The following is a 14874-nucleotide window of genomic DNA, read 5'->3' on the forward strand; positions in this document are numbered from 1 at the left end:
GAGTGAGTGAGTGTGTGTGTGTGTGTGTGTGTGTGTGTGTGTGTGTGTTTGACTTGTGCTTGTAGGAACAAGCAGAAGAGATGATGCATGAGGATTCTGGGCTTCAGATAAGATAGTTTGATATTTTTATTTTAGTTTTGCTTAGAGACACAGAAATAACATATTTCAGTTGGTTAATGGAGTCAGTAGTTTCTTCTGGTGTTCTGTCACTGAGGCCAAATTCTAATGGGCAGGTACCCCACGAAGAACGCTGTGTGGCTTTGAAAGGTACTAAATGGCCTTGCTTCTGGGGGCAGATTTCCCTTCCTCCTCCTTGGGTTTGTCCCCTTTATTACATGATGCCTGAGGAAAGAGGCAATGGAAAGAGATGTAGAAAGAGATGGAGAGGTATATTCAGTGCCCAGAATAGGAAACTGGTTTGGAATTAATATTTGCCATAAAAAAAAAACAGCCCCCAATACTTATTACTTATGCATATTGCATAATTAGGCTATTAGGGACATATCAGTAAATGAGCAGTCCTGGCGCTTGCTCTCGTGGAACTGAGATTCCCCAAGTGAGCAAATCCCCCACTGGATGACTGGGAACTACCTTAGTGCCCCTACAGGCCACCAGTCCCTCCTCACCTGTGGGTCACTCCCCATGGGAACAATGTTCCCTTACTCTGGCCTTGAAACTAAGTCCTGGTGCCCAGGGCCAGTAACACCAAGGGGAAGGTGGTATCATTTCTCTCTCCTCTAAATTATCTTTTCCTTAAAAATTTGGTTTGGGGTGTGTACTTTTAAAGGTCAGAGGCAGAAGGCTGAGGGGACCTCGGATTTGCGCTCTGTGTTCTGGGGTGTTCTCTCTAGCACTATGAAGGGCACCAGGATGGTTGGAGTTCTAAGAAGGGGACAAGGCACTGATGAGTTTGCTACCTATTTCATTACAGTCCTTGCCTATTTCATGGGCTGTATTTTGAATCCTTCCAGTTCCGTGGCTTTTGAAATATTCCTGCAACACCAAAATATACCCACGGATGAGGATCTCTCTTCGTCTTAAGTAAACTTTCTATCAAAGCATCACAGACATATAGGAAAGTTCACACTTTGTACATGTACAGCTTGATGAACTTTTCCTAAGAGAAGTTACCCACGTTCCTATATCAAGCACCTCGGTCAGGGACAAGACCCTCAGTTTGCCAGAAGCCACCTTTGTTCCCCACTCTGCTCCCCACCATAAGTAACACTGTCTAGACTTCAAATGCCATAGACTAGCATTGCTTGTTCTTGAGCTGTTTATAAAGAGTGTGTACTTTGTGTGTCTGCCTTCCCTCAAAGGTATGTGTATGTTTAATCCACTTGGAGTTTATTTTGGTATAGGGTGTTAGGTAGTGTTCTAATTTCATTCTTTTACATGTAGCTGTCCAGGTTTTCCAGCACCACTTATTGAAGAGGCTGTCTTTTCTCCATTAGAGGGAAACATAGGAAAAACACTCTTTGACATAAACCACAGCAAGATCTTTTTTGACCCACCTCCTAGAGTAATGGAAATAAAAACAAAAATAAACCAATGGGACTTAATTAAACTTAAAAGCTTTTGCACAGCAAAGGAAACCACAAACAAGACGAAAAGACAACCCTCAGAATGGGAGAAAATATTTGCAAATGAAACGACAGACAAAGGATTAATCTCCAAAATATACAAACAGCTCATGGAGCTCAATAGCAAAAAAAACAAACAGTCCAGTTAAAAAATGGGTGGAAGACCTAAATAGCCATTTCACCAAGGAGGACATACAGATGGCCAAGAGGCACATGAAAAGATGCTCAGCATCACTAATTATTAGAGAAATGCGAATCAAAACTACAGTGAGGTATCACTCACGCTGGTCAGAATGGCCATTATTAAAAATCTAGAAACAATAAATGCTGGGAAGGGTGTGGTGAAAGGGAACCCTCCTACACTGTTGGTGGGAATGTAAATTGATACAACCACTATGGAAAACAGTATGGAGCGTCCTTAAAAAACTAAAAATAGACCTACCATATGACCCAGCAATCCCACTACTGGGCATATACCCTGAGAAAACCGTAATTCAAAAAGAGTCATGTACCGCAATGTTCATTGCAGCTCTATTTACAATAGCCAGGACATGGAAGCAACCTAAGTGTCCATCGACAGATGAATGGATAAAGAAGATGTGGCACATATATACAATGGAATATTACTCAGCCATAAAAAGAAATGAAATTGAGTTATTTGTAGTGAGGTGGATGGACCTAGAGTCTGTCATACAGAGTGAAGTAAGTCAGAAAGAAAAAAAATACCATATGCTAACGTGTATATATGGAATCTTAAGGAAAAAAAAAAAAAGGTACTGATGAACCTAGTTGCGGGGCAGGAATAAAGAGGTAGACATAGAGGGGCTTCCCTGGTGGCGCAGTGGTTGAGAATCTGCCTGCTAATGCAGGGGACACGGGTTCGAGCCCTGGTCTGGGAGGATCCCACATGCCGCGGAGCGACTGGGCCCGTGAGCCACAACTACTGAGCCTGCACCTCTGGAGCCTGTGCTCCACAACAAGAGAGGCTGCGATAATGAGAGGCCCGTGCACAGTGATGAAGAGTGGCCCCTGCTTGCCACAACTGAAGAAAGCCCTCGCACAGAAACGAAGACCCAACACAGCAAAAATAAATAAATAAAATTAATAAACTCCTACCCCCAACGTTTAAAAAAAAAAAACGAGGTAGACATAGAGAATAGACTTGAGGACTTGGGGTGGAAGGGGAAAGCTGGGGCAAAGTGAGAGTAGCATCGACATACATACACTACTGAATGTAAAATAGTTGGTTGGTAGGAAGCAGCAGCATAGCATAGGGAGATCAGCTCGGTGCTTTACGATGACCTAGAGGGGTGGTATAGGGAGGATGGGAGGGAGGCTCAAGACGGAGGGGATATGGGGACATGTGTATCCATATGGCTGGTTCGCTTTGTTGTCCAGCAGAAACTAACAGTATTGTGAAGCAATTATACTCCAATAAAAATCTATTAAAAAAAAGATAAGTGTGTGAAATCCAGCCACATTTTGCAAGACAGTTTGTTCATTCTCATTGCTGTATAGTATTCCTTTGGAGGAATATATTACAATTTATATATCTGTTCCACTTCTAATGCTCATTTGGGGTTTTTCCAGTGTGAGTTTCTTCTGAATAGAGCTCCTATGAGTAACCTTGTATTTGTCTTCTGGCGAACAGGCGTATGCGTTTCTATAGGGTGTATCCCTGGCAGCTTTTTTTTTTGTTGTTGTTGTTGTTGTTGTTGCGGTACGCGGGCCTCTCACTGTTGTGGCCTCTCCCGTTGTGGAGCACAGGCTCCGGACGCGCAGGCTCAGCGGCCATGGCTCACAGGCCCAGCCGCTCCACGGCATGTGGGATCCTCCCGGATCGGGGCACGAACCCGTGTCCCCTGCATCGGCAGGCGGACTCCCAACCACTGCGCCACCAGGGAAGCCCACCCCTGGCAGCTTTTTAAGATTTTGTCAAACATCTAAGGAAGCGGTTAGACCGTTCCACCCCCACTAGCAGGGTGAGAGTTCCGGTGGCTCCATGTCTTTGTTGGCCGTCACTTGCTGTAATCAGTCTCTTTCATTTTAGCCTTTCTAGAGGCTGAGTAGGGGTGTCTCATCGTGGTTTACATCTGCCTTTCTCCATGAATCAGTGAAGTGGAACGCCTTTTCCTAGGTGTATCGGCCACTTGAATCCTTGATCAAGAGTCTTGCCCCTTCCCTGTTCATCTTTCTGTGCTCTTTGCCCAAGAACCAAGCATGAAGCCTGGCTTTGAGTCTGTCCTCAATTATCTCCTCCTCTTCTGATTAGTTTCTGGCATTTTGTCCCACATCTTGGCAGCATGATAAAATGAGAGGGGAAGAGCTGAATGGAGCATGAGAAGATCTGGGTCCTAAGATGCTCCCCAGCTCTTCCGCTCTCTGGGTGACATTTCTTCACCTTTAAGAAGAGAGAAGTAGCTCAGAGATTGTTATTAAGGTCACTTCTAGCTCTGCTGCTGGTGGAAAATACTCTGCCAGTAAGAATGTGCAGGAAGTGACTTAGGGACTGACTCAGATTGGAGGCTATTTCCAGACGCAGGGCTCCTTCTAGCTCAGCAGCAATGGCCCGCCCCCAAGACCCCGGTTTAATCGTTCTGCTCACGCACTCCCCTTCCTGACAGGACTCGAGGGCCCCGCAGAACCAGTGGAGCTGTCCTTTTTTATTGCTGCTGCGGCCGTTTCCTTGTATGGTTCCCCTGCCCCCTCATGCCTTCCCCTCAGTGGAGGTCACCAGACTCCCTCCCAGCTGGAGATCCACATGTAAGCTGATGTGACATGATCTGTGCACTTATCCGAAGGTCTCAGGATCTATTAAACACGACGACAACAAAACCATCTACCCCTGGAATTGACACGTGGGCGGCAGCTTGGCTGCAAACTGGTGACCTGCCCACGTTTTTCAGTCTAGTACAGGGAGTTGGGACATACGGACTTTTCCCTTTAAAGCCCAGGATGCTGTCGTGTTCAGTTACCATTATCCCCCGACCCCTAGTGCACTTGGCGTGGTGTGACGCCCCTAACGCCAGAGAGAAACAGGGCTGGTAGCCCTGGCTTGACGAGGCCCAAGGAGTCTCAAGGCACCTTTGGCAATTCCTTAGTGAAAGGCTGAACCTTGTGGTAAGTGCCTAGAATGAGAATAATCACACCTTATATTTCCGGGAGACTTTCCAAAGCACTCTCACATCCCTTACCCGTGATGTCCTCAGTAGCCCTATGGGTGAAGGGGTCATTGTCATTTCACAGCAGAGGAAACAGAGGCCCAGGCAAGGCAGCTGGTTGGCTAAGTGGCAGAGTAGGTCTTCTCGCCATGTGAGCCCCGAGAGAAGTCATCTCTGCCACTTACCAGCTGGTCCTTGGGCAAGTTACTCAGCTCCCGGGCCTCAGTTTCCTCATCTTTAAAATGGGAATAATGACGGTACCCAGGATTGCTGTGAGGGTGAGCAAATCCATAATCCATGCGGAGCCCAGTCTTCAACCCCTAGTAAGCCCTCGGTGACTGTTTGTTAGCTGTGGTCGTGAGCAGTCCAGCGTTAGCACTCAGGCCCTGGGGCCTTTTCACCGCTCTGCAGCTGTGGGTAAAAGCAGGTCCAAGAGGCGGGCAGGGAGGGTGACCCAAACCAGGACAAAGGGGTGATGTGAGTAAGTTTGGAGAGGTTCTGGCCTGGTGCCTTGTCCCACACCTCCGAGTTGGCGTGCGCTCCAAGAGCAAGGCGGGCAGGGGTGGAAGTTGTGCAGAGAGCATCCTGCCTCATCCTTGGCTCTCAGCACCGAACACTTCACGTGCCTGAATGTCAGACTTACTTTGGAAACTAGAACACAAAATAAGCCATGAGGCAACTGCAATGCCGCGTCTGGTGAAATTTGCATTTTTCAGATACCGGGGATAGATGCCAAGGCCAGCAGAGGGAGTGATTTAAGGGCCGGGGTCCAGGAAGTACAAAATGTGTTTGACAAGAGATGAAAAGAGCAGAGAGGAGATGACAGCTGTGGGTGGGAGAAGCTGTGGGAAGGAAGCTGCCCGTGCAGCTGTGGTGACAGACAGTGGGATGGAGCGACGTGAGCCCCGGGGACCAAGGACAGCGGGAAAACTCACTGAGGAATGTGTGACGTGACAGAAGGGCTCTGCTGGGGGACCCGGGGAGTCACGTGGCAGCCGGGCTTCCATCTGGACTGACAAGTGGCACGATCAGCAAAGGCCCCTTGTGGGGTCCTTAGTGTCCTGGATGTAGGAAGAGGAGCCACTTACATTCGACTGAAGCATATCGTATCTGACAGCTCTCACGTCTGCCCTCACCTCACCCTCCCAGTGACCTTGCAGCCAGACCACACATCGTTATCTCTGTCCCCTGTTTTCCTACTTCTCCCCGTCACTCCTTGATACATCATATGGACACATCATTTTTTCCTTACTCCAGGCCGTGCCGAGCCTGCCTGTACCCAGTCTGCTCTCATGTCTCCATCCCAGGGCAAGCCCACTCTTCACCCTGTGACCCAAACCAGACCCTTGGCATCCCCTCCTCTCTCACCCTCACTTTGTTGGGTCTGCCTCCTACACAGCTCCTGGTCCCTGCCCTTGCTCCCTGCTGACAGCTCTCGCCTCTGCCTGGGTGACCGCAGCAGCCCTCAGCCGCCCTCCCACTGGGCTCTGGCCCGCTACCGGTCCACCCTCCACACCTCCTCCATGGAGAGCATCCCAAATGCCGATGCATCGCTCCCCATCCAAACCCTGCAAAGCTGCCAGCCCACCCCAGCCGAGCCCAGGCTTGCAGCTGCCTGACTGCACAAGGCTTCATTCATGCCTTCTCACCTTCGCTGCTCTCTCCCCTTTCAGGAATGCGGGTTGGTTGGGTCTCCACTCCAGGAAGACATTTTGCCCCCTCAGGCTAAGTAGGGCAGCGCCTCCTACTCGCTCACCTCTGAGCAGCACCCGTTACCCCGAGTTTCAAGCTTTCCCTCTCCCCTCCTTGAGCGACAGGGGCAGGGGTGCTGACTTCCATTTGCACCTCCCTCCAGAGCTACACACAGTGCCTGGCACTCAGACACTTCATCAGTATCAGCAGATGACTGATGGATTCAAAGAGCACCCCACTGGATTCATTCTCAGACAATCTACTGAAAACATCAGGGTTTGCACGTGCAGGCGTGGGAATGAATCCTCAGAACAGAGGGAGAAAAATCACGGGAAATTTAAAACGACCTTCACTCAACAAAGAATTCTCTGTGTTGCCACATAAAATCAGCCAGCATTTATTGATCAAACTAGTCCCCCTGACACGTGGTAGGCACCTTACATATGTTCTCTCAGTTAAGCCTCATGACAACTTTGCTGTGATCCTGGGTTTAGAGGTGAGGAAAGTGACTGCAGTTGGTTGAGTAACTGGCCCACGGGAACATTAAGCAGGAGAAACATGGCCGCTGCCCACAGAGAAGATAGCACAGCCATGCAGGAGGGGCAGGGAGTCCAGGGAGCCCATGAGAAGTGCGATGGAGGGGCTGACCTGGGCTAAGCATTGCACAAAAGTTACACTGAGGCAGCCCTGGAAAGGACGGTGGCTGGATGGGGAGGTGTGTGGAGGTCGTGGCTCAGGCATGGCCAAGGAGGCGTGGACTGGTTAGCAGGGCTAGAAGGTTCAGGCAAGAGAACCGTGGGGCGGAGCTGAAGGGTTAACACGATGGTGGGGGACTTGGGATGTGGCCAAGGTTTAGCTTAGGTAACTATGGAAGGTAGGGAGAGTTACGTGTGTGAAGCAGGGTGTTAGGAAGATTAATGTGGAAGGTGGGGGGAGGAATGAGATGAGGAGTAGTCAGAAGGCCATTGTAGTCCCACAGATCAAGGGGGTGGGCCAGGCTTGGGCAGATGGAAGTGAGAGTAAAAAGAGGGGATGGAGGCAGAATTTGGTACAGGACTGACTCGGGGATGGGCCGACAGTCTAGAAGGGTACAGGCGGGCACGGGAGGTCTTCCGTTATGAGTCCCCTAGAGCAGAAGAGACATTGGATGCTTGGCCCTCAACCAGACCATTCTGGCGCTCAGTGTGCTGGGTCTGACCACATGCCTGGAGTCACTAGGCTACAGGTCTTATCTCAGCTGCTTCAGTTTGAGGAACATTTCCCCCTTCAGGTAAAGGAAGGGAATGACTCTTCTCTGATCCTTTAGCTGCAAAGTCTGAGAAGTATCAGGACACAGTTCAGGGAAGATCAAGGGGAGACATCCTTCCTTAGCAGGCGAGGGACACCCAGACTTGTGATTTTCCATCTTTCCAGAACCTTCCAGTGTGCAGACTTCAAGAGCAAAAACAGAGAGAAAGGTCAACATGAAACAGAGTTTTGCAAACGAGTGTGTTGGCTGACCATCAAGGGTCATTCTAGTGGAGTGTGAGAGCTGAGTTGGGAACCAGACCGTCTGGTGTGACGTCGAGACTCTGCTGCTTAGTGACTGTGACCTCACGGTCGTCTCCACGACGAGCGAGGAGGTCTCAGTGCCTACCTCAGGGAATGACTGTGCAGATTTATAGCTCTTGGAAGAATACCTGAGACCTAGGGTTCAATAAATGTTATCTATTATTACTATCGTGTAACGTGATTCAAGCAGGACTAAAATAAGACTTGGAGGAGCCCTAGTCTCAGACGCTGAGGAATCTTTTTCAGGAAACATTTCAAAAATAAGCCTTGGCCCACCTCCACACTTCCTGGTCCTGGCTAGACTCTGCATTTGCCTTTTGAGAACATTCTCCCCTGCACACACACATGCACACACACGGGCACACACACGGGCACACAGCTGCCATCAGGGTAGTGCTTGGTACCAACTAAGCCAGGTCCTGGCAGCATCCCAAGAGAAGCCTCTTTGCGGCTTCCTGAGAGCAGCTGATCTTTCTGGAGAAAAGGCGCTGCTACTTCCCTGTGGTTTCCACCAAACCTCAGTGTTCCACTCACTTCAAAGGAGCTGAGTTGTCTGGAAAAACACAGTGGTGCAGAACGGAGCCATGGTCATTTCTAGGAGGTCTAAATGTGGCCAGAGGCGTCTGCATTCGCCAGGTTAGTTGTGCGTTCCGAGCCCAGATTGCGCGTGGCAGCTTGGACAACAGAAGTGCGTGAGGAGATACACTGGGGCTAGAGACTGGAAAAATCATACCATGTCATAGCATCAGCAGCACCAAGAACAGAGCTGGAGCTGCTGCTTCCAGAGCAAAGCGTGGAGATGTCTTGTCTTCTGCGTTTAGTATCCGTGCTGTCTGTGGAGGGTGGACATAGGTGCATCATAATTTAGTGGGACAAACCCTTGAACTGTACTTTCAGATGCCATTTGGTGAATTAGTGCAGATCTGATCTGTGGAGTTGGGGAAAAGGGGAGATAATGAGGGAGATTTTCTTAAAGTTTAATTTTATGATTTATAACGCTTTTAATGATTCTGAGGTTGTGGCCTTTTTGATTGTTTAAACACCCTTTCTTTTATGAAATAACAATGATGCTAGATGATGAGAGTTTTAAAATATAATTTTGCTGCAAAAGAAAATGTTGCAAACCTTCTCTATATTTTTTTAAAATTTTATTTTACTCATATGAAAGAACCCAATATCTAGAAACTATTGTCTGACACTAACGTTGAAATTTTAAATTAGATTATATATAAGCTAGGTTCAGTAATGACCTAGGACAATGATGTCTAATAGAAATAGATGTAAGCCATGTATGTAATTTAAATTTTTCTAATAGTCACATTTTAAAAAGTAAAATTTTGTTAAAGACTTTTTTTTATGTGGACCATTTTTTAAAGTCTTTATTGAATTTGTTACAATATTGCTTCTGTATTTATGGTTTTTTGACCACGAGGCATGTGGGATACTAGCTCCCCAACCAGGGATCGAACCCATACCCTCTGCATTGGAAGGCGAAGTCTTAACCACTGGATCTCCAGGGAAGTCCCTAAAAATTAAAATTTTTTAAGTGAAATTAGTTTTAATAATATGTATTATTTAACCCAATACACCCAAAATTATCATTTTGACATAAAATAAGGTAAAAAAATTACTGATGAGGTAGCTTGCGTTTTTTATCAGTCTGAAATCTTGTGTGTATTTCATACTTACAGCATATCTCTATTCTGATACATCTCAAATGCTCAGTAGCCACAGGTGGCTCGTGGCTACCATATGGGACAGCACAGGTCTGGGAGAAAAGGGCATCTGAGTCATAGTCTGGCAGTCCTATCAGCTAGGATTCAGTCTCTCCCCTCCCACGTGAGGAAGCATTGTTCATCGCTGGGACTTCAGTGAACAAGGGGAACATCCCAGCTTTTTAAACATAGCTGAGTTTTCAGTGCAACAGAGAATGCATCAGACCTGTCCACAGGCACCAGATGACTGTCCCAGAAGTTCTCCCAGGACAGCCTGAGGAGCCCAAGGCTCCCCATTCTCCCCACATGGTACCATTCTCAGTTTGGGTGACTTGTTTGGACTCCTCTGTGTGACTGACCTTGGCACGTCACTCAGCTTACAGCTCTGCAGCTTCCATGTGCTGGTGCCACCTGTCACTTGGCAAGGGACGTTTTCTCCTCTGGCTTTGCCCCCATGGAAGCCTCACCTGCTTCCTCCCACATTCACTCATCCACTCATTATTCAGATGTTTATCGTACCTATACTATGTTTAGTCGCTGTGCCAGGGACTGAGGTTATAACTACGAATAAGTCCTGGCCTTCATTGCAGCTAAGAGTCAGCAGAAGAGACGGAGAGTTCCCAATGCTTGGTAATAAACCACAGTGATGGGGTGAGTGCAGGGTCCTAGGGGGGTGCAATAGAAAAGACTTGGAGATCAAGAAATGCTTCCGAGGGGAAGTACCTTCCAAGCCAGGATTAGAAGAGGAAAAAATAGCCAGGCCTTGGAAGAGAGGAGAATGCCTTTCAGACACGTGGGAGGGAGGGCAGCGCCTGCTGAGGTCCAGAGGGGAAAGAACAGGTGAGGCAGAACGTGGCTGGAAGTTGGAGGATGTGAAGAGAGGAGTCACAGGTGAAGCCGGGTCACCGAGGATGGTAAGCGGTGATTAGGGGGTTCAACTTTATTTTGTGAGCAGTTGGGCAGTGTTGAAACATGTTAAAAATTTGCAGTTTGGAATGATCATTCTAGCTGCAACATGCAGGAGAGACTGGAAGGGGATAAAGCCAGCTAGGAAGCGGCTACAGTAATCCAGAAAAGACATGATGGGAAAAGAGAGAAACAGCCAGATTGAGAGATACGTAAGAAGGATTGATAGGATTAAGTTTAGGGAGGCTGGTGTCAGGGACGGGGAGGCTGGTGTCAGGGACGGAGAGGCAGGATTCGAGAATACCTCTTGGGTTTGGGCACACGGTAGATGGTGAGCTGGGGAACACGGAAGGGTCGGCAGGCTTGGGCGAGGTATGAGAGGCAGACGGTGGCTGAAGAGGTCATCTCGTGGGGACATCCAAGAGAAGATGCTCATCAGATTAAGGTTAGGGTTGGGATCGTCAGCAAACAGATGGGAAATTGAAGGCTTGGAAACAAGTAAAATAATCTAGAGGGGAGGAAGATTGAGGAGAGAATGGCTTAGGAGAGGATTTTCGAAAGGAGCACCAGAATTTCAGAGGAGGGAAAGAAAAGGAAAACCAAGAAACAGCCTAAGAAGAGGAGAACCATGCTAGGGTGATTCTACCAAAGCCAACGGCAAAGATCCAAACATTTAATGAGATGTATGACCCTCAATATTAGCTACTACGGAGATGACAAAGCAAGGAAAAGACTGAAAATTTTCCATTAGATTTAGCAACATAGAGAAGTAATGGGGACCTTGGTGGGAATATTTTGAGGGGGTAAAAGGGCGCTGGAAAGCAGAGGTGGCCAGTACCCCCATGTGGACTGGGCCTGGGGCTTCTCTAAACCATCTGACAGGGCCCCCCAAGCCTGAGTGCTTTAAGGAAGTAGCAAGTTCAATAGCCAAGAGCTAGGAGATCTTAGCTTGGCCACTGCCAAGCAGGGTGAACGTGGCAAGTCGATTTGCTCACTGTTCTGGGCCTCAGTTTGCACATCTTTAAAAAAAGAGGGAGCTGGAAGCAATGCTTTTAAAACCTGTGTGTTACAAAATTCTGTTTTTGGTAGGATGTTAAGTGGTAGGCTTGATACAATATATATATCCTGTGAATATGTGAGTTCCCATGATATGTGAAGGATTTTAGGGCAGGGTTTGAGGTCAAAGCTTGGTAAACAGGATGCTAGCGCAAGTCTCAGAACCTTTAACATGTTAGTGTGCATGGGTGGATCACCAAAAAGTTAATCTAGTAGTTTTCCAGTATTTCTCATGTGCCAAACTTACTTGACTCTTGCAGACTTTATTCAGAGCGTGCGTAGGCTTCTGGAGATGCAGTCCAGCAGCTCACAATGTAGGGACTGACTAACCAGAGGAGCTCTGTGGTCCATTCCAGTCCAGTATTGCAGCAGCCCAGGAGTTTGTATGGAGCCAGAGAGGGAAAGGTCTCCCAGCTACTCTGGGCTGCGAAAGAGCGGCAGAAACTGAGCCTTTGGCGGCCTCCAGACAACATGGCCCCTTACATCCTAGTGTACTGCTCTCCAGTTAGCTTTGCAGCATGTCAGCAAAGAACCCTTGGGGCATTGGTACATCGCCAGGAAGATGAGCTTGCGGAGCCTGCAATTAATAATGATGGTGGAAGTGCCCTAGAATTGTCAAGATGTAGGTTGTCTTAGAAATGTGATGCTACTGGAAGTAGGTGGCTAAGAAATCCAGAGGGTTCTCCGAGGAGCAAGAAGTGAACTGCAGACCCCGAGCTGGCCTGACAGATAGATTCAACCAAGAGCATGGCGATGGTTGGTACAGGGAATGCATTTGTTGGCCTAATAGGCCCAGCCTGAGACCAAGGGCTGTGCCAAATGGCCTCGTGTTCATGGAGTGGAGGGATGTCTGTGTTACCGTCTAGGTCAGCCTTTCTTTACTGGACTTCTTCAAGTGAATCAAGCCTTAAAGCCCTATGACATCCATTATATGAGATGAATTAACTTCTCCTCTGTGCGTGTGGAAGGGTACTAGTTATGCACCGTCCACGGGAGAAGTGAGAAGAGAGTCTCTCAACCATTTTCTATGTGTTTGATTCATATTAAGAAGCCCTAAGGGAGCTGAATCTTTAAAGACTGGAACAAACCCCAAAGGTACCCCTGAAGAACTTCCCTCTGTACGTTGTGGCCATAGGAATCCTGTACCTAGCAACATCTTGATGCCAACAGAGCATGAATGAAGTGGGAGCTCTGGAGCTCTGCGCTGGGAGAATCGTGATGCCTTTGCATAGCTCTTCCACCAAGTACCCAAGAGAATTTACCTTTGACCCCAGGGCAGTGAGAAATCCTGGTGGACTCGGGTTTTCAGGAGCTAAGGGTACCTGTATTCATTGTCTGTTGCTGCATAACAAATTACCATGAAACTTAGTGGCTTAAAATAATGTTTATCATCTCACAGTTTCTGTGGGTCAGGAATTCAGGCATGGCCAAGATGGGTCCTTTCCTTCAGGGTCTCTCACAGGCAGTGTTCAAGGTGTCAGCTGGGGTTGCAGGCATCTCAGGGCACGTCTCAGGGGGGACTCTCTTCCAAGTTCACTGACATGGTTGTTGGCAGGATTCGGTCCCTCACAGGCTATGGACCAGAGGCTGCTTTCAGTGCTTTGCCATGTGGGGCTCCCCATTCATGGCAGCTTGCTTCAGCAAAACATACAAGCGAAAAAGATGGAAGTCACTGTCTTTTGTGACCTAATCACAAAAGTGACATCCCATCACTTTAGCTGTAGTCTGTTCCTTAGAAGCAAGACACGAGGTTTAGTCCACATTCAAGGCTAAGAGATTACACAAGGAGGTGGGTGCTGGGGGCCTTCATCTGCCCACCAAGAGCTCAACCAAGTTCCTAAGCAGTTCAATTCCCTGCCCTGGCCCCCTTATCCCCTTCCCAGGATACTAGAATTTAATAACATGCTCAGCAGGGACTTCCCTGACAGTCCAGTGGTTAAGACTTCACCTTCCAGTGCAGGGGGTGCGGGTTTGATCCCTGGTCGGGGAGCTAAGATCCCACGTGCCTTGCGGCCAAAAAACGAAAACATAAAACAGAAGCAGTAGTGTAACAAATTCAATAAAGACATTAAAAAAAATGGTCCACATCAAAAAACAATCTTTAAAAAAAAAGTAACATGCTCAGCAATTCAAAATGTGGCCGTGTCATGGAATAGCAGATCTCACTGTTATCTTAAGTGTCTTTTATGAGACGCAGGATTTCCATAACGCTAAGTGAGGGTGACTTGAGGCAAGAAGTAGGAGCAGTATATGTTTATGTGGATGAACCAATTAATCTGCATGTGAAATCCCAGTGAAGTTGACACGAACTAAAAATTTCATGCCTTACAGTGTATAGTGTCGCCCATGAAATGAGATTAAAAGGAATTTCTGGTTTTACAGCTGTCATACTTTTTATACTGCTCGTGTTTTTCTCCTCTAAAGAGTCAAGTTTGAACCTAGAGGTCAATTATACATTTGGCGTTTTATAGTTTTCGGTCATCTTCCTTTTCCGCATAGCTGAGAGCAGGCTTCCTTGCACAGAACTGAGCTGGGAAATGTATTAGGTATTCTTGGTCCCTGTCCTGAGGGAGCTGACGCTCTGGAAAGGTCACTGGGCCAAGAGCTTTTCCCCTCTCGTCCTTTCTTCCTCACACACGTCAGCTTTGGGGGGGGTGTTGGTGGCAGGAAAATGGGGAGGAGATGTGGTCTCCCTGGGACCTCTTCTGGGCTATAGTGGAGGACACAGGGGGACAGAGACGGAAGCGGGGACCAAGGAAAGGCTGTGCCACCCACCTGCAGGGAATCCAGGTGGTGACTGCCTTGGGGACAGTGTTCTCCCAGGAAACTAGCCCTACGTACCCCTGCTTCACAGCTTATGCCTGTTTCCCTTGGCCTTTGCAGCTGTAGAGTTCAGGCAAATGGCACACGTGGAGAAGATAACCCCTTCGTTTTCTATGTCTGGTCTGGCCTCTGGAACGGGCTCTGGACCTGCGGGAATCGGAGGGACAAACTGTAGCTTTCTGCTTAAAAACAGGTTCACGCGCCTCCCAGGGCCTCGTTGAAATCACCCTGTGCCCACCCTTTCAGGCTTCATCTGGGCGTAAGTGGGAGCCCCTGTGGCGGCTCAGCCAGCAGTGTCCCAGTCTTGCTGTCACTACCCCGGAACGGCAGGCAGCCTGTGCCTCCCTGCTGGGTTCTAGAGCTCGGTAGAAGCTGCTCCTTGGGGGT

At 48.2% G+C, this 14874-nt stretch overlaps 1 protein-coding gene across 5 annotated transcripts in view; it reads left to right on the plus strand.

Annotated features, from left to right (window-relative positions):
* Positions 1–14874, plus strand: part of GALNT14 (polypeptide N-acetylgalactosaminyltransferase 14) — a 223840-nt gene that overhangs the window by 142498 nt on the left and 66468 nt on the right. The window contains exon 1 of one of the 5 annotated variants that reach the window (XM_030858018.2): positions 8401–8623. The exons of the other annotated variants lie outside the window; for them this stretch is intronic. Within the exon in view, the coding sequence (XP_030713878.2) occupies positions 8595–8623 (29 nt within the window). The 5' untranslated portion in view covers positions 8401–8594. Of the gene's footprint in view, positions 1–8400; positions 8624–14874 lie in introns of those variants that run through there. 5 annotated transcript variants of the gene reach the window in all.

The sequence above is a fragment of the Globicephala melas genome, chromosome 12, assembly GCF_963455315.2.
Source record: "Globicephala melas chromosome 12, mGloMel1.2, whole genome shotgun sequence".
Taxonomy (NCBI): Eukaryota; Metazoa; Chordata; class Mammalia; order Artiodactyla; family Delphinidae; genus Globicephala; species Globicephala melas.